This window comes from Daphnia pulex, chromosome 12 (genome assembly GCF_021134715.1).
Source record: "Daphnia pulex isolate KAP4 chromosome 12, ASM2113471v1".
In the NCBI taxonomy this organism is placed as follows: Eukaryota; Metazoa; Arthropoda; class Branchiopoda; order Diplostraca; family Daphniidae; genus Daphnia; species Daphnia pulex.
The window spans coordinates 10,501,226-10,525,955 of NC_060028.1; the positions used below are offsets into that span (position 1 = coordinate 10,501,226).

The following is a 24,730-nucleotide window of genomic DNA, read 5'->3' on the forward strand; positions in this document are numbered from 1 at the left end:
CTTGTCTTGATTGGCTATCTTACTTACCTTCAGGCTTCAGTCTTCACTCTTCAGATGTTTTACAAATTGGAAAATGGGTCAAGAAACCCTGGTCTGAAACGGTGAAACCCGTAAAGATTTAAAAAAAAGCGAATTAACCGCCCAAAAAATATTCAATGCGTATTTTAATAGCTAGTTAGCTACGTTGAAATGTATAAGATATATTTCCTTTTGACATGGTAACCAATCAATGTGACATTTTCAGACATCACACACCTTGCGATTCATTCCAAAAGTATTTTTTTTTACAGCGGTAGCATATAATAGAGCAAAATAATCGGGCGCTCGTACTGTATGTTTTGAAAAAAAAAAGAAAACTTTTCATCAAGTGTTTAAATAATCAAATTATGTACAACCAGTGGGTGTGTGGTGATGTGGGAAGTTGTAGAAAAAAGGGGATACCAAAAGAATGTGGAATCAAACCAGTTTTCCTCCAAAATATCAGAGTATTCAGGCCTACCCGGATACATTTTTGCTGTCCATTTTGTCATATAAATCCATGGGGGGGAATAGAAGTAACATATGCAGAAAAGTGTGTACTGTATACATGATTGGCGATCCAACTATAAGCTTTTGTATGTACATTTTTTTAAAAAATGTGATGACGACGACTTCATTTCCCCGTCATGACATTTTGTTCAAACATTAGCGATTAAACACAGGTGCTGTCTAGCCGTAATAGTAGTGACTGTTGTTCCCGTTGCGGATGAAACTACGGGGATGCGTGTCACCTTCTTCGACAGTGGAGCGGCGTATCGTGCCGGCGACACCGTGCTGGCCGGAGTAGCCGTACTGGGCCGAGTAGACACCTTCGGCGCTGGGCACCGGCCCGCTATTCATCGTTCCGTTCAAGCTGGTGAGTTCGGAGAGGAGCGGCGGAGGAGGCGGCAACGATAAACTAGTCAAATCAATGTCGTTATCCACGTCGCTAACGTCGTCAGCAAAGGCCGGGATGGGATCAGATGAATGAAGCGATTTGGCTTCCCGCCTTCCGCGCCGTTTCTGCCACCACATCCGGGCAATCAGCAGCGTCAACACCACAAGAATTCCGGCCGCAATGCTCAGCGTCAGATACAAGATGAATTTCTCTTGATTCTCTGCAAAATAACGTTACAATTAGACTAGAAATGTAGTTCACATCAATGCCAAAAATAACCATCTACCATAACATCAATGTGACATTTAAACATCTAGGGACGTGTGTGGTGTGTGGCACATTGCAAACGTGTGTTAGAGAAGGCCCGAGAGACGCAGTGCATATTCTAATCATGGAAAAGCTGCAATAGGTGTTTGGCGGTGTTTGGGAAAATCCCACGCATTCTCTCTCTCTGTCTGTCTGGATTATTTTTTCTCCAGGATCAAATGAACTCACCCAGAGACTTATTTTCTTTTTTTGGTTACTGCAAGTAATATACCTTTCATAAAAGACACAGAGGTGATCCAATCTGTGATGAAACCAAAGACGTTCTGCTGTGATGGATGGGATTGCGTGTTGTCGTGTCGTCCGTTATTGTGGTCCCGCTCGGAAGGTTGGGGCCATTCCTGATGGCGACGGCCGCCGTCACTTCCGATATCCCCTAACATGTCGTCAACATGGACGACGACGCCGGCATCGCCTAAGTTCATTTGGTTACACAGCACATGTATACATTTATACATCAACAAATGGTACCATAGCCTTTTCAAAATCCCCCTCAACTTTCCAGGCATATCATTCTAATTGAATCAAATTCCGACTCGAAGACAGAGAGAGAGAGAGAGACAAGACAGAGAGAGAGTGTGAGAGAGTGAAGGATTCTCCAAGAGGAATGCGAAACTCTTGAGAAAAGAAGAACAACGGCAAAAGTAAATAGACACATGCTACTATGTGGTAAATTGCGAATTCCTCGACGCGCCCAGTAGACAACACACCGGAATTCATAAAACCGAGTGCTAATAAAGTTGCGCGGTTTAGTTTCTCTTTCCACCAGCAACTTTATATAACGCCAGCACGACCACCACAACAAACACTAAGAGACTTTTTGTTAATAACGGCCAGTCAGAAAGGAGAGACTGGTTTAGAAAAGTAAAAAAATACAAACGACTGCCACGGACAATGTGCACAATATCTAAAGAAATAAGCCAACAGTGTGTCATGCCCACTAGTGAGAAACTAATAAATCAGTTGCAGATGCGCGTCTCTAGGAAACAAAAACAAAAAAAAATTTACCGATAAATCCTCCGCGTTTGGCTTGCTGGTCGCCGAATGGTCGGTCAGTCGTTCGGTAGTTGTTGGCGTTGTCATAGTTACTGGCGTCGTCCTGGGCTGCAACGTGTCGAGGCGGAATCGGAGTGGCAGACGAGACGGGCTCGGCGTAGTCTTCCGACTCGAACGAGTTCTCACTCATCAAGTCTTCGTTATCGAACGAATTCTGGTGGTCCGGCGCTTCATCCTCTTCCAGCTCGCCTTGGTAGTGATCCTTCAATATCCTCCGCGAAACTACCCCGTTTCACATATTGCGTCATCAAACATTCCATATTTATAGTCGACGAAAGATATTCAATGAATCATACTACACACGAAACACTCATTACCGCAAGTGTAGACGACACGTAGGTAGAGATGAGATTGGGGACTGCACGGATTACCGAACGTCGACGAAGAAGCGTTGAGCGTGCACCTACGCTTGCCGTGACACATTTGCATCACCGTCTCGGTCGAAAAGCTGGCCTCGCAAGCTGTCAAATAATATTGACGTGGAAAATTAATCACAAGTTTCTGTCAAACTTTTTAGAAATCTTTGCGGCTCGTGTATACGGCAATTGCGCTGCGTGAATACAGAAACGATCGAACTTGTCGGGAATGCGGCATTACACGATTTTGGGGGGAACACATCGACTTCATTTCAGTTTACGACTTGAAGACATTAATCAAAACTTTTGTCAATGGGTATGGTGAAACTTGGTGGGAGGCCCAAACTTTCGTCGAACGGATACGGGGGGAGCTTATTATCTGGCTTTATGATTCAATTGAGAGACTGGGAAGAATGGTTAGTCAACACTAGATTGCGTACAGTAGGCCTTTATAGAAATAAAAATAGGACCCTGAGTTCTTTCCTTGTAATCAAACTTTTGTCATCCCCGTAGCCTCGAAAACTTTTTTAAATCTCATAAGAAACGAGCCGATCAAAAGTTGAAACATCGAAAAAACAAATTCTGAATCAATAATGCAACGCCTTATTTCAATATGCAGAGGGGCAACTATTTCCCAGGATTTTCCCATCCATAAAATACGAAATCCCATTGCTTTTCCCCACAACCTTATACCCCCACGCAAAAGTTAAATTTTTCACATTGTCAAGTACCGAGTACGGCCCACACAATAATCCACAATGAATCCAATTTTTTCTAAACTATGTAATTGCATAAACAATGTGCTACTCTTTCAACCCCGCCCACCCATTCCCTTTAATGATTCATAGCGAGTCACGTGTGAATTCTAAAAACACTAGGACCGGAACTTGTTATTTCTAATATTTCCCAAGTGCAGATTCAATATCTCCATTAGCCGACTAAAAGGGAGGCCAGACGTTCCCACCGTTAAATAATGTAGACGGGCGCCCAGCTTAAGGTGCTCAGACACTATACGATATAAGCCGATTAAGTGTGTGCTGCTGCCTACCGTCGGTGAAAGCTTACAAATGCACAAAATTCGGTAGGAGAGGCATCAACTTGATGACTGGCTGATTGTAGGTAACAGACGGGGTCGCCCCGACATTATTATTCCGCTTTTTGGATTGTAGCATTTAACTTTTATCACTTTTCCCCTGGATTTTTTTATTTTACGAGGTAACAAATTAAGCTCGATAGATGGCACTCGTCTGCACTTTGAAAAATAATAATAATCCAAAAATGGGGATTTGAAAACTTACTTTCATCCTCGATTCCGGGCGGCTGGAGGCACTGGGCGCTTTGAAATTGGACCCGCCCAAAAGTGGCCGAATAGATGGCGATGCGGGCGTTCCTTTTGCATTTCAACTGGATCGTCTCGTTCTCGCAAATGATTTTGCTACGAAATTCAAGCGGGCGACACTTGTACGCAACTTCGACAAACTTGGGCGGCTGGCCGGGACACGACGGCGAGGCCGGGACCACAACCGCCGTCGTGTCTTTGCCGTTGCCCGGCGACGTGGTAAACTTGCAGTGTCTCTTCTTCATGCAGGCTTCGACTACAGTTTGGAGTAGCGCGTGCTGCATCCGTCGAACCGGAAGCGGCGGATGCGAAAAAAAAATGAATTAATTAATTAATAAAATTCGTGAACAAATCAAAAGCGCGCCGGAATCTGTTAATTAACAAATGATAATGAGACGCCTGTAGAAATACCTGCATCTGAGGAGTCAACGTGCAGGTTTCGTTAATCGAATTGTGCTGCTGCTGCTGTAATTGATTGCCGTCTATGGAGGCCAAAGCGGGCGGATCGGGTGGGTGTTGTTGTTGGGAGCAGAGTGCCACGCCCGGAGCTGGCCTTCCGTACTGGGCCAGTTGGATGGAAACGGCCGTGCCCAAGGGACATCGAAGCGTCAGCGTTTCACCATCGCAGGCCGCCCGCTGAATAGTTCGCAAAGTGCCCGACAGCAGAGCTGGGAAAATCAATGACAGTTGGCTCATTAGTTGGTTTGTTATTCAAACGCACACACAGACCCACAAAGCGGGAAATTTGAAATAAGAAAAAATCGGGGTCGGAAATATTTGACGCGCTAATTACTAAGATCTCCGCCAAGAGTCTCTCATCAACACGCACAATTCCACACAAGCAAGGAGGAAGGAGCTCATTTCATTATTATTTCAGGGTCTCCATTTCATCAACTTTGGAGGGTTGGCGGGGTTGGCGAGGGAGGGTTGGGAGGAATTCATCTTTGAAGAGGAAACGTGATCCTTGTATAAACTGGGAGTCGTTCGGGAGCATGACCAAGAATGTAATACTAACAGTTAATAAAACTCTACACTGTTTCTGATTCTAATTTTCCGAGACTGTAACAATAATACATGTACAACACACACTCTACGCAATTTCGAATCAGAGACTTTTGTAATCACGTCTGATCAAAAAGAAAAAAAAAACAAAACACGGGGCATCGCATAATAAAAAGAACGAGAGAAACCGGTTCCATTTTCTGTAATGAATTCAAACGACCTTCCAAAATAATCAAAAGGGGATCCAACCAACCAAACGCCACCCACGAAGAGCTTGCATCGCTTCTCCGACATTCAATAGCTTTCACCCAACATCATCACGCAACGAGTACAGTAGCCTGGATTAATTACCTCTCGCTCGAGACTGTATGAGATTACTTCCGATTCAAAAGAATCTCCCCCCCCCCCTTTCCAATGGATCCATTAATAATACTAAACCAAATTTGACCTTTCATTTTTCTCGTCGTCCAACTGTGGCATTTATTCTTGTCCGTCGAGAGTCCAGGGCAGTACATATATATCTACGGACTGCGCATCACGGTGTGTATAAATAGTTTTTCCAAGAGAGATATATAGAGACTGGCATATATAGGGAAGAAGATGAAAACTGAAATAGCCAGAGAGTGGAGAGCGCCGAGAGTTGCGTAGGATCAAAAATGTCCAAAATTTTCTTCTTTTTTCGTGTGAGTATATAGTATACACAACTTCATCATATTTCCCCTCTGTCGAGAGCTATAGCGGCCTATGGCTGTCTCTCTATTTAAAAATAAAAAGAATAAGAGACTAACACAAGTATAGGAGAGGCCATTTCTTCTTCACTCCGGCTCCGTAATGGCTGGACTGAGAGACGACACTTCAATCAACTCAGTTATTTTGTTTCTTCTTCTCTTTCAAGAATCTTTTTTTTTTTTATTTTATTTTATTTCGCAACGCTCTTTCACATTGGATGACGCACTGCCGGAGAATCTATTAGGACACTGCGTGTTGTTCTGCGTGCAACTAGAAAACACAGCAGGGGCGACCGGCAGAAACGACACAATTATCCGCAGACATCATTATCAACGCGCCATGTTTGTCTCTAGTCTCTAGTCTCTACTCTCTAACTCTCCTTTTGGGTACGACGAGTGAGAGGCGCCATGTGGCGCGCTTGCAAACACTTTGAACATTTTCGAATGAGCCAACAGTTTTGTGATTCATTCGCAAACCCCTTTTTTAGCACGCCAGTGATGCAAAACTTTTTTTATTATTATTCACGTCCGGTTTGATTCGACGCGGCTGTATAATTCCTTGTCGCAATAGATGAGTGTACATGCCCAAAAGCAAAAGTATATTATAATACAAACAAACGGGGTGTCCAAATGTTGGATCGAACCATAAGCGGAATGAAAAATCAAAAACAGACGACAAGAAATGTTGAGCCGATGTGTGTCGTGCCAGAGCTGATTTCGTGCTGGGAAGGGTTTGTCTGCGCGACTGTTTCATTAATCAAACAAAAAGAGACCCACGTAAAAACAAAAGAGAAAATGTACGTACACATAATAAAGTGTGATCGATTCGAGCATGAAAAACGAAAGACTATATACAGCACACACACTCTGTGTGTGTGTGTGTGTGTGTGGCAAAGGAGTGATGATATATAAAAGCCTCTAGCGCAACCAAACACAATTTTTGTTATATAGAAGGACCACGCCCCATGGCCGACTATATAGTCACCCAAAGGTTTTTGATGACAGCCCGGCAAGCAGAAAGGGGTGTATGTGTGTACACTATAAATCGTATCAACGCGGAAAAAAGAAAAGGGGAGCCAATATCACTCTCTTTTCAGCGACTTTTTCAGCGTCTTTCATATTTTTCCCTGGCGCAGTACTACACCGGAGTAAAAGAAAAATGCAATTTAAATATACATTTTTCACATCTTCTTTTATCTAGTATGAAAAATTTCATTCTCTCTTCTTATATATGTGTGTACGTCTACACATTTCTTTGTTCGTTTCGCTTCTTTACGGTCGGGCAAACTTGGGTAAACTGAACCTTCGTATGTCGGTCTCTCTTCATCTTTTCTCACGGTCCACGTGCAGTAGGGCCTTATACAATATTAATAGCCGACTAATAACTGCTTCCGCATATATCCTGCTTGCAAGTTCCTCTATTTTTGTGAATAGATAAAGGAAAAACAAAAATAAAAAGGAATAAGACACCACCGTCATTTTCTTTTTTAAACCCAACGGATCGGAACCGTTTCTACTGGGCGTTCCACTCGGCGTAATCCAACGTTAAAGCTCATCCCATCTTTGCATGTAAAGTAATACTACACGTCAATCCAAACCTCATTTGATAGCCATGTTTATCCGTTGGAAACTGGCGGGGGTGAAACATTTCACTTGTAGAGTTCCCCCAAGTTGCTCTCATTTTCCCGCTGGCTGGCATCTAATCGACGCAGTCAAGTCATAACTTACGTGCTGTACATGCGCAATAGATATACCCATTTCCCTTGGAAAAATAAAATAAAAAAATACGTCGAGCCTACAGCAGAGGACACGGTCAAACATGAAAAAGGTGGTGTTATGAAGCGAGGCGGACGACGACTCTCTTTCTCTGTCACGGGAGTTATTTATTACCGAGGGGGAGCAGCAGCACACCCCTATATACGTATACAAAAACCCGTGTCATTTCACCCCCTCCGAGAAGAGGAAGAAAAAACAACTTGAGCAATATCACCGCCGGTCCTCTCTCTTAAATATTTGTTGTTGTTGTCTTTTCTCTCTCCAAAACAACAACAACAACAACAACAACAAATGGATTTGGGAAATCTTGCGTCTCCAGGGTGACCAAGCGTCCGTGTGCTCGCCGTGTTGCATCACCAAGAGAGACACAAGTCAAAAGAATGTCGGTACCCCCAAAAGTCCCTCGGCCAACCAACTTCTTGATGGACGAGAGAGCTCTCAATCTCATTACGCAATCAAAGGCCATTAATATCGTTAGGGTTCTTGTCTTTCTTTCTGTCTTGTTTCTTTCTTTACCCCAAACCGAGTGTGACAGTGTCTGTAGAGAAGAAGATAAAAACAAAATCAAAAAAGGTCTAGTCCCTTTTCACTGGCCGCCTGATAGGTGCACACACAGGATTGATACACACCGCCATCCAGCATAGCTCAAAAGATTTTTTTTGTAACTAATCATTCCATCTTCTTCTTTTTTCTATTTTCCCTTAAAAAAAGAATTTGACGGGAAATCTACAACAACAATAAGAAATAGGCTCTCAGCACAGATTGGGTGGGAATCATTATCGATGCTGACATGACGAATATCCAACCTGCCAACGAGTTGATTTCTCTGAGTTGCAATCAACTCTGGAAAAGAAAAAAATAACACACATTTCTCTGGACATTTTGACTGGGAACCCGTGTAACTGGAGTCGGTTTGAGTATAGGAACGGACACGAGAGAGAGCCCCGTCACATTGATATCTCTCGCCCCATCTTGCCTATTATTTGTTAGGTCTATATAGTATACCTCCTCCTATATAGGCAAACGTCAAAGGCTCCCATCTCGATTACCTGGACCTTACACTGCTGGGCTCTTCTTCATCTTGCGCCCGTCTGTGACGTTTTGACTCTTCAACAGTTCCATTCATTTGGGCCAGAAAAAAATATATATCCAGGGGGGGGGAATGATGTGTGATTCACACACATACACACTCGAAAAGGCGGATGGCAAAGAAAGAAAAAGGATCTAACGTGTTTTTGTTCAAAATTTCGTGGAATGTGGGAAAGGTTTTTGGCCGGTTGTCAAGAACGCTGGGCCAAAAAACTTTCATAGACAGCCAGCAGCAGCAGCAGCAGTCAAAAAGAAGAGAGCCTTGCTGCCCGATATAGAATCTCCGGTTGTGGAAGAAAAACTCCGGCAACCGTTACAAACGCGTTATGCAGGGTTACAGTAGTACTAGACGAGTCTCTAGTGGAAGACGACAACAACAAACAAGAGATTTTTTCACTGGAAAATTTCGATCCTTGATTTGTTTGAAATGTTGGCGGAATTTGGTTCTTTCCGCTAACCAAGAAAACAAAAAAGAGAACGACGTTTGTCAAGAGAAAAAAAAGAGTTGACACGGGGACGATTACCAAGTGGGTCCTCACGAAAGATGAACTGGCTCCTGACGAGTCGGACGTTTCCATCCATCAACAGGGCGAGCCCAAAGAGGAGCCAGGTGATCGTAGAAAAGCAGGTAGGCCAACGGTCGTCTGCGCTCCTAATTCTTGCGATTACAGCCATGATTCGCTCCCAGGGAGTAGAAGAATATAACCACACAGCAACAACCACTCGTCACACACACACACACAGACAGAGAAATAATAATCAACTGTTGTTGTATAGAGAAGACTGCTGGAGCGGCCAGGGCAAAAATGCTGGCCGAGGCGGCAGCGAAAAGCACCCACGACGCGACACGGACGGGCGCCAACTGTCGCCCAACCAAGTTATGACGAGCTGGAAAGTCCTAGTCTCTCCCACTATATGCTGCTGGCCTTTGCGCATATAAGGGGCGTCAGAAACTCTCTCTACTCTCGGCGGTACCTCGTCTCTCTCTCTCTTGCCTCACATTCGTGTGACCGTGAAAATTTCATTTTTCTGCTCTGTGCAAAATGAGGTGGAGGGCGGGAGAATGGCATTAGCAAAAGAGCCCCCCCCCCCCCCCATTCCCAGTCCGTGCTGCTCTTTCGTGTACGTCAAAAGCTGACAGAGGGCACTGATGCAGCAACAACACGACCATCATCGGTTAGGCATCCGCAGCAATAGTGGGTGGCGGTGGCGGAGGTTGATCATCACGGCCCCCACTCTGTTGCACACATGGGCGATGCCGATCAATCAATAGTTACACATACAGGAAATAGAGAATCTCTCTAGAGAGATTCATCCCTTTTATTCTTCTTCTTCTTCTTTGCCGACTATACTGCTGCTGCTGCTGGTCTTTTTCTTTTTCATCATCACGCCCGGCTAAATCAATTAAGGTTGCCATGACGAAAAAGGCTCTTAACAGACAGGCGATCATCGGGGGACTTGCACAAACCAAGAGAAAATAAGATGGGTGGAATCAGAGATTTCTCATCTTCTCCATTTATAATCAAAAATATGAAAATCAGGCGACGAATTTGAATATATTCCCGGGCAATATTTTTACACACAATAATCATATGGGCCGCCTCCTATTCACTGAATTGATGAGCATCTGTATGTCTGCATGATTTCTCACGTTGTGAGATAACCAAAAGAAAAAAAAAGTAAGAGGCGAAACACGCACGCGCCACTACACACCCAGGCGGAGTCAAGAAATGAAGGATGGAGTGTTTGTGTAGAAGAACTATAAGCCGAGGCAGTGAGAGAGAAATAAGAGCTGTTGGAGTGTCTACAGCCCATGGACGGATATGTCAAAAGTCGAATTCTTTCGAGCGTGTACAGACTGCAAGACTTGATGGATTCCTCCTGGTCTTCTTCTTCTTCTTCTTCTTAGGCTGGATGATGGGCGCTGGACCGGTTTTACTCTTTTTCTTTGTCGCGCTCGATATGAAAGGGATGTTATTTTTTCCCTTCCTTTCAACCAAACGTGAGAAAACGGGAGGAAATTGGGGTGTGTGCGACGGTAGAAAAAAGGGAAAGAATCTTTGACATAACTCGAACGACGAGGATTGCGAGCGCTCGTTTCGGGAGACAGCAAACGAAAAAAAAGCAAACGGGTGACGCCTATTCCGGCGCGCTTGTTTTCTAATATACCCCGAATGTGGAATCACGGCGAGTCATGCAACTATTTGACGGATGATGGCGCCACCGTGTTTGTCCGGAATCTTTTTTTGTTTGTTTGTTTTTTTTTTCTTCGGGAATGGGATGTAGTTTTTATCCGGACAACAACATTCCGGAGTATAATATTATCTGTACTATTTTATTCAGAGAAAATATCTGACACGCTGTGTGTGTGTGTTGAGACATGATTTTTCATTCATTAAGTATTCATCGTTCTCTCGACTGGATATCAAAGGAGAAAAAACAAAAAGGGAAATTCCGGCGAAGAAAAAGTCAAAAGGGTCACGGTGAAAGTTCAAAGTTTAGTTGTAGTGCACTCACGAAGTACAAGACTATACGTACAATTTTTTTATTTTATTTTCCATAAGGATCATCACGCAAGACCCATGCTGGTTAAACAAAAAAAAACCAACCAACCCATTCGATTACATTAAAAACACGGAAGAGTTTGGGTGAACCACGATATAAAAATTATTTTAAAAAGGAAAAACAAAAATATTGACATTTGGACAATATTTTTGTGGTCTACGTGTTCCCATTTTACTTAGCTGTACGTGTAACACAATCGGCTGGAACCAAAAACCGTGGGACCAAATAACCTAATAGTATATCTACTATATATATTTCTTCCCCCCTCAGCGGCGGCTGGGCTAATTACACACGTGGATTGTATCAGCAGGGGAATCAAGCGACATGTATGGCGCGTGCTCGCCTTGCTCCATCAAACTCGGACGCATTTTGAAACAGTAGCGCAAGGGGGGGAAGGAGAGACGAGCAGAACGAAAAAATTTTACCAACTAAAAACAAGAGCGCACGGTACACACAAACGACGGCGTCCGTTTGTGTGACGACCCAATTCCATTTGGGTCCATCATCCGCAACGATAACTGACAGTATAGACTGGCCAGCAGGCCCATCCCCAACCCCAAAAATAAAAAAAGCAGACGATCGGGTTTCTCCGTACAGAATTGAATGTCAACTAAGTGTACACTCTGACTGTTACACATCTTGTTACAAGAGAAGAGGAAATCGATTCATTCAATCAGCCGCCCAATATAGCGTCCATCAGAGCTGAGGGAAGAGATATCGATATCTACCTTTAGTTTTGATTCCATTATAAATCATTCTGGATATGAAATTGAGTTGGATAAGAGTTTTTAAAAAATTATGCAACCCCCCTCATTTCTATGTGCACCGATTCAATGCATTTTGTACATGTGAAGAGAACTATCAAAGACAATGGTCTCCTCTCTCCTTGTTGATGTCTTTTGTGTCTAACGAATACACGTAAACCTTCTTTTCAAACGGGATTTCTTTCCGGAAAAAAGAATAGGAGGAGAGTTGCACAGGGACCGGTGCTGGGCTCCAAGTACACAAGACGTCAAAACGGATTATTTCTTATCATTAACATTTGCTGGGGACCCACTGGATGCTGACAATGGTTGTTGAGAAGACTTGATGACATCCCTATGCAGCAGCAGCAGCAGCAGCTATATACTTGCGGATCATTGTACATGTTGTTTGTGCTTCCCTTTCATACGCACCGGCGTCGTTCCCTTTTTTCTCTCCTACTAGAGTTCCTGCAGAAGGAGGCGGCCCTCTTGAAAACTCTCTCGACTTGTGTATAGTCTTTCAGCCTCTTCAGCTCACTAGAGTCTACAAGACCATCATCATGGCCGCGGGTTTTGTTTGCCGGGCTCGGCGGCCGTCGCGTATAAGACAAGACCCAAGGACGGAATTCTAGAGAGAAGATGATCCAGCAGGAAATAATTTCTTCAAGTATTCATCGACCTTAAAAAATTCGTATAATAGCATATTAGATTTTATAGCTATTCAGAATAAGTTGAATGGCCACTGTCTGAAGGGCCTCCAGTTTCCCAGAGATATAAAATATTAAGTATAGTATATACACAACGGCCTCTTGAATTTATGTATTCCTCTAGTGTATATGTAAGCAGGATCGATTCGCGCTCTGTTATATATATTTGGCCGTCCCTTCCATCTTTTCAACATTTCCATCCGCCAATCGTGTCGGATTTCACGATTGATATACACAACGAACACGGCCCCGGGATACTATACCCCCACTTGTCTCTCGGCCCTATTCCCATGAAATTTTATTCCAAACTCGTTGACTTTGCACAGCTCAGCAGAGTATAGTATCGTGTTCTGAGATTGATAGACGTTCCCGATCGATCCATTTTTATAATATTTTACATTTGTCAACAACTTTTTTATTTTTTTCCGTGTTCATATCCTTGAGAAATAGGAAACTCGAACGCCGACATCGCGCTCACTGAATGAATCAAATATTATGCGCCAGCACAGACAGCAGTGAAAGTCGACGAAAGGGAAAATCGAGTTCGATCATCTAACATTCGATCCTTATAAAAAATGTATCAAACAATCAAATACATTTTTGTTGTTTTCTTCAATTGATTGATCGAACAGAGTTCAGTCTCTCTGTGACCCCCTCAAAGTTGTTCAGACAGGTCGAACCGCTGGATATCTTTTTGGGAGTCGTCAGTCATTTGTTTCCATCAACGGCAAGGGATTCAAGTCTTTTTTTCTCACAGCTACTAAAAAAAGAGATTTCGAAAGAAACAAACGAGGACATTCCAACTCGTTTCTGTTTTGGGGGAAAAAACAACAAAAATGATGGGCAATGTGAATTAGGCAGTTGGTGGGGGCTCGGTTGTTTTCGTGGCGTGTTGCTGTGTGGGCCGTCGTCACTGTTACACACACACACACGGGGAGATGGCCAGGAGATTAAGAAAAGCCTTTTGATTCCCGCGCTGTAATAGGATCGCTCAGGAAAAAAAAAAAGAGGAGGAGGGCAAAGAGTTCTCGAATAAGAATAACAGATTACTATGATTACATCTTATATACCTAGAGAGAGAGAGAGAACGTTGTTGTTGTTGTTGTTTGGTTTCTCAACAAAACACCTGGCGATGAAGGCGCCCATTAGTTTCTCCACTGTGGCGACGTCGCCCGCGTCTTTTCAAATTGATTGGCATCGACCAAAAAAAGAAAAGAAAAATCTCGAAATAAATTCCGTTACAAGACACAGAAGGACAAAACACGTTTCAAGAATAGACGAGGGAAAATCCAAAAGGCGGGACAAGTTGAATCCATCACCTAGAAAGAAAAAAGGGAAGTTTCCAGCAGCAGCAGCACTCTATCTGCGTTTAAGTAGCGCGCGCCCAGCCTACATAGACACAAACACACACAAGAAAAACCAGCAGCCCGACACAGGCTCATTCATTTTCTGTGGGTAAAAAAATAATAATAAAAAAAAGGCCTGGGAATAGTTTCCTTCCAAATCACCCCGTCGACGTGGTTAATGTCCGTCCATTTTCACCAGAGATGAAGAAGAAGAAGAAGAAACTAATAAATTCCCATTCGTTATATTTATTATTTCGTTCGCATTCAACTCGGCGTGAAATGCTCTGCAACTTGTGATTGCTGAGCTGTTAAATTCGGCATGGAAGGCGCACGTGCCTAAGAGGCTATATATCCACAAGTGAGAGAGAGACTCTAGAAATAAATGAAAAACAAGAGTAGAGATGAGGGGAGAGAAAAGAGCCAAGTTTGGGGCGGCTATCCAAATATAGGATATTTAACTAACTGACTCGTCTCGTCGCCCGACTCTGATTACGCACTTTCGACTCATTTCACTGCGCTTTAGCCGATTGTTTGACACTCTGGGCATTGTTGGGAATCTTCCGCGTTGGGGGAGAGTAAAAAAGTGCTGACTGTGTGATCCTGTAAGAAGCCGGTGATTGGTCTGAATCTCACGTTTTGTTTCGCTACGTGATGGGCACAAAAGTGAATATATATTCAGTGGGTTCACTGACTACCGAAGGGGGGTTCAAAAGAAGCCGGAGCGTGTCGAACAGGTGTACAGTCGAATGGATGGTCATCCATCAGCCCCCGATACCAGCTGCTCTTGTCGAGTCCATCCTTTCCCCTTTCTCTGACTTTCAAATATGCATATGTTTGCAGTTCTTTCCTTTGTTTCTATTTTTCTTTTCTGAAACACAAAACCCTTTTTCCTATTTTCTAATGACTTGATAAACCAGAGCCAGAAATTGTAACACACAAATACAACAAAACTATTAACAATTTTTAAAAGAATTATTTGTGCAGTCCATATTCCCTCGTGGTGTTAAAAATAGCACTGGCCAGCAACAATTCCATTTGCTCGCCAAATTGAAAAAAATCCAAATAATTTCCAAAGCTGAAAAATCATTTTCATATTGTTAAAAAAAAAGTAGAAGCAGATGGTGATGTGCGTGCATTTCATTAAAAAAGAAGAAAAAAAGGGTTGGATATTATATATACATCGCTTCGCTAAAAAGGCTAATGACCTTTTCTCTATTTCCCCCTCTCAAACCGAAATTAAACTTCCCGGTAAAACCCACCACATCTCATTCCAACCGAAACGCACACACAAAAATAAAAGACTAACAGACAACAGGCAGTACCCAGCACAATGGTTTCAATTGACAGGACAACGCGAAAAAACGCTCCAGTGACATCCGAGTGGGTTTGATTTAGGGAAAAAGAGGATTTAGTTCTCAGAAGATATTCAATGCCATTCAAGTTGATGAACACACAACTAACAACTAATAGAACCACTCCCCAGAGTTCCATCAGTCCCAACTGGCCCCGTTTTCCATGTGTGTGTACACAATTTTCGTCGAGCAAAACGATTTTTATTGGACAGTCCCTGCGGGTCTTAATCGACGATAATTGATTTACAGTAACTAAACAAAACAAAAAAAAAATAATCGACCCGCCGAGTTCGAATTTCCAGTTGAACGAAATCCAATTTAGTCGGAAGAAAGAAAAGAACAGATTCCCCACAAGATGTAAACTATAATAGGATGGCATCCAGGCCAGCGCATTGTATTTATAGATACGACGACGTGAAAAAGGAAAAAAAACTTGTTCAAACGGATTTCGCCCAGCAGCGGCGGACGAGAAAAGAGGCGGCGGCGTGTCGGTCCGTCTCTAAATATTTACGGGCAAACTCAAACCAGATACAAACCGAGGGGTCTACCATCATCATCACCACGTGTCTTTTATTCTCTCCAGCCTCCGCATGTACACATCTTTTGAGAAAAAAATCTGTCGATACAAAAAGGTCTAGCTGCGGTATTGTAAATATACAACAACGCAACACCTTTTTTTTTCTTCTACACTCCTACCCGGGCCGCGCGTGGAGCTTCTTAGACTTGTCCTTTAGCACTAAACACAATGTGTTTATTATACTTTGATGCGTATATAATCTAAACAAAAAAGAGGCGCCCTGTGTCGAGATGAAAACGCGTATACAAGCTAGCTAGCTAGCTACAGTGCTACACGTAGTATACACGCTGGCCTCTTGTATATACACAATCCAGCGCTGTATGTAGTTAAGTTTATAATATACACCCCAGAAGAAAAAAAAATGCTTCCCTTGTGAAACATAAACAATCACAGAGCCCCCAACACCTTCGAGTCCAGGCCCTAGCTGCTCTTATTTGTCCCTCTTATTATTATTCCAACTTATTTGGGGTAAGTCTGGTGGTGGTGGTATGGGGGGGATGAAGAAGAAGATTGAGCCAGCACAAAGTTTTTTTCCGTGTTTCTTATAATTGGAAAGAAAAGAACAAAAAAGGATTTCTCATCTCTCACGAAAAACCCACGGCTTTCAACCACCCCACGCTCTTCCTTTAACTCTCGTGCGAGGGATAACTGGATATGGGCGTGTCGGTGTTATTCTTCCATCTCTTGCTGGCGTTGACGTATACGGCCTTAAGTCTCTATGTGATTTTCAACCGAAAACTTTACTCTATTTCTCTTGTCGCAAGAAATGCGAGTTGAGACCGGGGGACTGGCGGCGTGGGCCCGTTTTGTTTCCCGGGAAATGGGCGTTCGCTGCTTTATAAAAGCATCCGAAAATAATTTCCGAGAGAGATACTGCTAGTATATGTACATATACAACAGTTTGAGACAAGTTCGCCGTCTCTTCTCATCCCGTCTACATTTTTTAACATTTCGAAAAGACATATCATCAAACTTTTGTGTTCCTAATTAACAAGACACCTGGATGATGATGAACAAGTCTATACTACGCATGTTGGGGTTCTCAGTAGTAAACATCTGAAGCAGCTGAGCGTAAAAAAAAATTTTTAAATCAAACGGGGGAACCGAAAAATTATTACCGGCAGGTGACAGGCTCATTTACAAAGTTCGACGTCGCTCCGGATGGCGGAGAAAATTTTGTATTTTTGTAAGAAAGTTCATGGCAATTAAAAACGATGTGAAACGACGAGAAGAATCGATTGACTTCACTGTCGGTTATATAACACGTCCCACTGCAGTGAAAAAAAGATGGGGCCGTCAATAAATCAATTAAAATGCTCCTGCCGCGGTACACTGCACTTGTAGGCAAACAATTGAGGCCGTACGGGGAATTATTCAAATGTAAGACTTCGCCTAATTGTCGTCGTTACAAAAGAGAATCTCGGATCAATTCCGTTCATGTTTGAGATATGAACCAGGCCCAGCTCTGTATCGATTTCTTCATTACGTCAGGGCTATTGCACGAGCTAGACTCTCTATAACATATTTAAACATTGCTGGAATTCTTTTCTTCGACTCGGGAGCCCTTGAATGACATCACGCAAATTGCTACTGGGACCAGGTTAATTCCCGCTACCTCTTTTTCCTCCTAATACGTCAGGGAACTTATTTACCTATACATTGTGCAGTGTACGGCTTCCGGCTACCCCGGTGACGGTGTGTTATTATAAAAATGGTGTGTGTCGATACACTAGAGATGTATAGTGTATTCGCTGTCGGCTGAAAAGATCAACCGAATCACGTCGCCCGCAGCGTTTGAATACATCATTCTGAAGCCCCTTCAAAATTGTTTAACAAAAAAAAAATTGCTTTTTTGAACTTTTCGGCGGGATATTCGAATAATTGAAAAACGTGAAACGAATCGCGATAGGGAGGCGTGTGAGGAAGAATACACAACAAAACGTGATAATGGCACAAAAACAAATCAAAGACACACATCAGAGACACACCCCGCTAAAGAAAATGCTATAGAGGGGTGAGAAGAAGAAGAAGAAAGATAAAGTTGACGGTGTCATTTGATGTTTGGAATACGTAAATGTGCTCTACACCACCATCAGCATTCTGACTAATGCAACACTTGTCGGCGTTCCGGGTGGCATCTCCCACAAACACCACACATCTCATTCGTCATGAAAAGACTCAAACAAAACACCGCTGACTCTCGAGCAGACCTCTCCTCCTCCCCCATTGTATCAAAAGGTTATACAAAAGAGTTCTTAAGACACACAAAGTATTAAAAAAAAAAAAAAAAAGGACAATATGGAGGGTCTTTTTACATCTTTCACACCCAGAAGGCTTTGAAAAGTCTAAAAATTTGATGTTTTTTTGTTTCTCATATGGGCCGGGAGTTTTGGATCAAATAAATACGGGTGGCAATATGCAGTACGGATATAAAATATATAACTCTAGAACTTGGTAATTGGATTGAGTCACAGAGGATTCGGCGGATTACACCCGGAGCAAGTCGGGAACCTGTCAGAGATGCGGAAAACAGTAGCCTATCGTTTTTTTTTACGTAACGGGGAGGATATGGAAAATTCGGTATCATATGGAAATAATCGATTCCATTTATCTTTTATGTGTCCCGAAAAATTTCCGTGAACGTGGGAATTCTCGACTGGATTTCGTTGCCAGGTCAGAAATAAAAACAAAAGTGTTGGATGGAGCTCACGCCGGAAGCCTTTCAAAAATAAAAGAACGTCGTCCCTCCTTTCTCTCTCTATTCTGTCACTTTTATTTCATTCTTTCTTTCTCCCTTGATCCTTCACTTTGGCGTCTCTCCCTGTCGCGGTGGACCCTTCGACTCTTTCACCAACAACACCATCAAAGACATGTCTCTCTCTCGCTCTATCCTTAAAGCAAAAAAGGATGTTGACTTAAAAGGACACGCGTGCGTTCTCTTCTCCCGCACAGATCTCTCTGATCCGTTGCGACTCGCTTCCTACTGACTGGACTACATCCACCGCCTTCCTTTCCCCCATATCCACCCCTCTATTTCTCGATTGTTTCCGGAGTGCTCCGCATTATCACGGCAACGAAGCGTGAAAAAAGAAGAGTAGATTGAACGACTGGATGATGATGACTGAATCAAATGACTTTTCAATTTATAAATCCATTCCGGATATTTTTGTTCTCTCAAGTGCCAGCCAGTCACGACCATTCGCCAAGGGAATAAGCAATTCGCTCTTGTATATATAGGGTAACGATCAAAAAATGTGTACACAAAAGGAATAGAATAAGACGTGCAATCCGGCACGTTTGCTGCGATGTGAATAGAAGAAAAAGAAAAACAGCACGCGGAGTACATCCGCCACCGTGGCATCCATGGCTAGAGATACCTTCTTATCTTGATTGACACGAACCAATCTCTTTTCAACAGTCAACACACAAGAAGTGATTCAATCTTGCGGCTCTGCATACATAACACGGCAGCAGATTTCTATCCCCTACACCAGTTCAGCGTTTCAACATTTCGATTATAAGCAGAAAAAAGAGATAAGGGCCAGGAAAAACTTTTTCAAAATAAAAATAACCCACAAGAAATCGATATGGAACCTGCAAAATCTTTTTGGGTATTGTTGTATATACCAGAAGTCGAGCTCTTGTACAAAAGAAGAAGCAAGTACCTAGCGTGGTGGGAGAAGCTTTTATGCATACACTTGACGTCTAGACAAGCTCATTCCGATTCCGGCAGCGAACGGGTACGCGTACTACTACTACCCCCCCACCCAGTTGAAAGGGATCCAAGTACGTACAGGACTTTTACTTTGCTCTACTGGAACGGAAGAATCGATCAAGAGGATCAGCAGCAGCCCAACTGCCCGAGACTCTATTCGATTCCGGAAATACTTTCATTTTCCATCCATCTATAAAAGGTGACTCCTGGCCGACTACTTGCATCCGGTGGGGGGAAATGGGAAAAGTCCAGCGCATCTCTTCTTCTTACTAAAAAACGACTCGGCGTGTTAACTGTGCTCACACACACACCCAATGATTCACACGAGTCTATCCAACGGTCGAGAGAGTAGTAATACAGCAATGAATCACGGCCGCCCGATAACGAAGCGAATGATTGGACCCATGCTGGCGGTGTGTGCTGCGGCTACGACCGTTTGGCGCCTCATTCCATACAATAAAGACGTCCTCCGTATCGTTTCAACTCTTCTTTCTCTCTCCCCCCCCCTCCACCATCATTAAGTTTTTCTTATATAAGAGAGAGAGGCAGCCTCACAAAAGATTATTGCTACGCTTTTTCCTCTCGCACATGTTCCTCCGCCAGCATCAGGACGGAAGGAAAGAAGAAAAAAGTTTATTTTGAGTTTGCGTGATGCTGTAGACGACTGGAAACAAAACACGGAAAGAGAAAAAAATAAAAAGAGACGGCCGGCGCGGGTGAGAAAGAATAAGACTGTGATTTTTACTCTCTCTCGCCATCCAGCGCCGTTCACTCTTATATAAGACGCACAGCCGTTCCGAAGAAGAAGCACTTGACTCGGAAAAGGTCGTTAACGTTTTTTCTTCTTTTTCTAGGGGAAAGAAGAAGAAAAAACAAAATAAGAAAATGGGGAAATGGAAAAGAAAATGCACCGCAGGATTCTCCTAGCTCTATCCATGTGGCGACAGCTGTCTCAACTTGATACTCACTCGTCTATTAGCTGCCTATAGAGCCGCTGCCGCTCCGTCTCTCTCTATAGCTCTTCTTCTTTCTCCGAAAGAAACTGAATAGAATAATCATTATCGTTCAGCTCGAACGAACGCGGCGGCGTCTCCTTTCGCTGATTCAAAATAAATTCTCTTCAAAACCTTTCGCTAGTCTAGTCGTCGTCTTCTACTTGCAAATTCCGTCTTTGTCGCCATCGTTGAAATAAGAGAGAGTCTCTCCCTCAAAACTGTGTGTGTGTCTATTGTTAAAACTCTTCTTCTTTTTTTCACGACGTAAAATGTAAATAGAATTCACAGAGTTGGATTGACGTCGGGATCAATACAGTCACAAAAGACGACCCAACGAGTGTGTGTGTGTATAAGAAAAGAAAAAAGAAAATGGATTCAACGAGAGTAGATATATATATACAAGAATAAGAGGCGACCGGGCGTAAGATGCTGACGACGCTCTACCAAAGCTTCGTTATCTGTCGACAAAAGCCGCTGTCAAGTCTGAGCCGACGTCAGCCGACGAGCCAATAATATAACAAAAGCCGAGAAAAACTAAGTCTTGTCCTTGTGTGTGTGTGTGCCGATATCGCGACCCAAAAACCAGCCGAATCCATCGGAGGAGATGATGATTAGCGGTCGACCGCAACTTACAGAATCTAAAGAAAAAAGGACTCACCCAAATTGTCGGCGTTGGATGAAGAGGCAGCCAACAGGAACAGGAGCAGCCACGGGGTAAGACATCCGCCAGAGTGTCGAATCGTCCTCCGGCCGCTGGATCCTCCTCCCGTCCGCTTACTCCTCACGCTCCAAAGTGCTTCACTCACCATCATCTTTGCTTTTTTAGATGCCAATCAATTTTTGCCAGTTCAGCAGCTCCAAATCTTATCACGGGCCACCCCACACACTTTTGTGCGATGATTGTGTCACACCTCTGTATCCCGGGGAAATTCGACCGAAATTAATCAACTCGTGTTTCCAACATTGAAAGAAATAAAATAATTCACGAAATTTCACACCAACAAAAAAACACGTGAGCGAAATAATTAATTCGTGAGGTGCCGGTTACAATTGACTTTTTGGAGGCAACTGAAAATGGGATCCACTCGGCTCGACAGTCGGCGCCGTACTAAAGCGCTAGCAGACAGCCATTGAAAAAGGAGAAAAGGAAAAAAGAATCTCTTTTTTTCTTTTTCGTATCCTCCCCTCCTGTGGGCTTCTTTTTCTTTCTCTCTCTCTCTCCTTTCCTTTCTAACCCCCCCCTCCAGGAAGGTACCACCACACTAGGTGCGTGCTGCTGCCCCCTCTAGCTGCAGTATATTCCGATGGATAGATATTTTTTCGGCCGGAATAGATGTGTTCTCTTCCTGGGTTTCACGGTTGGGTCCGTGACTTGTTGTAAGACGGACAAACGCACCGTGAGTGAACTTTGTGTCCAACATTGTCAATCGAGGATCAAGCTCATTGTGTTACACGCAAGTGTTGTCTATTTACATACTGGACAAGAAGCGATTCTTTTAACCTGGAACTCTTTTTTTTGTTTTGTTTTGGGTCTGTCCAGGGGGCGAATTGAAGGAGCCGGCGGATAATCAAAGTTGACACGAATCTGGCGGAGGGGATCCTGTTTATAGGGTCCGGACCATTTACACTAGACACATCTGCTGGTGACTGGAATGGTCATTCGTTACTTTTTTAGGCCTGGGCCTACAATATAGAGCGTCCAGTTGGTATTAGCTGGCGGCGGCTGGACAAGACAAAAACAGTTGTGTGTGTCGACATGTTTCCCCCCCCCCCCCCATTTTCCAGGATTTTATTTTCGCTCCCAACTGCCTGGAAGAGCTCTCAACTTTGGCTTGGAAGGGATTCACTTTAACGGCTGGTCTCATTCCTGCAGGATCAACGCAAAGGGATCAAGAACACATCAAACGTCGTAAGCAAAAGACGTCGTTAACAATTCACAGTTGATTCACAAGAACAAGAAATTCCCTTTTTTGTCTACTTTTAAAAAAGATTTCCAGGCGAGAGGGGGAAGGAAACTGCTCCTGGTTCCTGTCCGTCTTCACCTTTTGTTTTTGGCTCACGGCCTACATGGTGGTAGGAGCGGCAGTAGATCCCACTTTGACTGTCGATTGACGGGATCAGCGAGCAACACGAGGGATTTAAGGTGGAAATAAGTTTGGGGCTTTTTTTTTCATTTTGACGGACAGTAGCGACGATGGTCCCCCCTCTTTTACCGTTCGGCAGGATTCTTTGTTAGGACTCACGTACGACGAGTACCCAAAGTCTCTTGTGCGTGAGGGAATGAGCAAAATAAAGAACCCAAAACAAAAGAGAGTACAAACGGCGTGTGTCGACGACAGTCACATTTTGCCCATCCTTCTCCATTAATTGATTATTAAGTGCTCTTGTAGTTGGCTGGAAACATTTCCATTTTAAAATAATCAGTTGAACATTTCTGAACGAAATGAGAGATTGAACGTGGGGAATATTCATTGCGCAGAGATTCTTTTGAGAGATTATTCAGATAGGGGATCCTGATTACATTTACCAGGGACTTCTCTACTTTTCTTTTTATTCCGGATGGGATGGTGGTGTCACCATGGAAACGGCTCGAGACCTGATTATGATTTACATCCCATCACGCGGAGGAGAGCTGCTAGCAAATAAGTCGAGGCATCCGGCAAATGGAAATTATATACGAGGAGGGAGCAGGAGACGAGACGACTGGACATCATCATCATTTGATTGGACCCTGACCGACACAAATGACATCAGCGCCGCATTCACAGTTACCCCATCGGCTATATATTTTAAGGCCAGCAAAATGACAAGGCGAACACAACACACATATAGGAGAGAGAGCTCTTTTCTCCCTCCCCTCCAGGTCCTCTCTATATATTTTTTTCCTGAAAAAAATCCTTAATCAAGTCAATCCTTATCTTCCATCTCTTTTCCATCCGTATAGACTAATAGAATCAAGAGTCGGGAAATGCCAGCGCGTTGCGGATTGGCTTTGTGTTGAGGGGGGTAAAAAAAAAGGCCTATCGATCCATCCGTTGTGCTGGGCAGTCCAACACAAGTACCTACTAAGGATTAGATTGATATATGGGCACAGTAGTAATAACGATTTTTTGTTGTTGTGTCTATATAGTTCACAGTTCCATCCAAAAGAAAAGTACACATATATATAACACAATGTGTACATAAAAGGACCTGATGACTTGATTCGGCCGGCCTTATATCCCACAGTAATGGATCCGTGGGGTTGTATAGAACGCACGGCAAAAGAGTTTGACGTGTAATGGCGAAAAACCACCACCACGCACACTACCGATTCGCAGGTAATGGCTATACCAGCTCGTGAAAAATAATGGGCGTAGAGAATCAATCAATTGCTGAAAGTCGCCAAAAAGTTGCACTTTGGCAGTTGGGGTTGGAAAAGTCATTTTTAAAAGGTGAGAAACACATTTTTTTTCCCCGGTGAAAATTTCGGTATTATTACATAGACATGTACGTCTATACTTTTTCGGGGCTTTGAAAGCAATAAAGTTTCCGAACGAGATGGAATGGTCGCAATGGGACTCGTACTCTGGCCGCCTACTGCCAATGGGATGTTGCTAGTGCTGACAGCCGATCTAGAAATGGGGGGGCCCGTGGCTTATGTACACACACTCTCATCATCGTATATATACTGGAAGTAAAAAAAAAAAAAAGTAAAGCCTCACTCACTTTCTTCTCCGATAGTATTGAGGTGACGACAAGTCTTTCAACTTTTTTTTTCTTTTTGGGAGAAAAATATTCCCTTTGGAGACGTTGGCTCGTGCTTCCGTCTTCCCGTCACTCGTCACAGCCATCCGAATGGAAGAAGAAATATAATAATAATAAATATCTTGATTATATTTATAGCCCCGCGGCCCGCGCTCATTACACGTCCCCAACTGCCCGTATATCCGTACTCAAATTCATTAGTTAAGCACATATAAGACCTACGTATGTCTATTTTCTTGACTAGGGTGTGATCCTACAGCTCGGCCTATTAACATATGAACTCTTAACATTAAGAAAATAAAAGGACTGCAAGAGTTGCCCGAAATTGAAAAAAAAAAAATTCGAATTTTTTAGCGGGAAATTTAAATTTCAAAGATCAAGCACATTGAGCATAGGG

At 43.3% G+C, this 24,730-nt stretch overlaps 1 protein-coding gene across 4 annotated transcripts; it reads right to left on the reverse strand.

The window, feature by feature from the left end:
* Positions 1 to 180: 180 nt before the first annotated feature.
* On the reverse strand, positions 181 to 21,696 carry LOC124208597 (protein eva-1-like). 4 transcript variants are annotated; one of them, XM_046606424.1, is made up of 7 exons: positions 21,245 to 21,696; positions 4,403 to 4,659; positions 3,951 to 4,269; positions 2,614 to 2,757; positions 2,249 to 2,518; positions 1,455 to 1,655; positions 181 to 1,136 (listed from the first exon to the last, which is right to left on the reverse strand). In XM_046606424.1, the coding sequence occupies exons 1-7, from the start codon at positions 21,396 to 21,398 to the stop codon at positions 709 to 711; spliced, it is 1,773 nt and encodes a 590-aa protein (XP_046462380.1). In that variant the 5' UTR covers positions 21,399 to 21,696; the 3' UTR covers positions 181 to 708. The 4 variants fall into 4 exon arrangements, with proteins under 4 accessions (XP_046462380.1, XP_046462381.1, XP_046462382.1 ...); XM_046606425.1 differs by lacking the exon at positions 21,245 to 21,696 and adding an exon at positions 9,111 to 9,452; XM_046606426.1 differs by lacking the exon at positions 1,455 to 1,655.
* Positions 21,697 to 24,730: the final 3,034 nt, after the last annotated feature.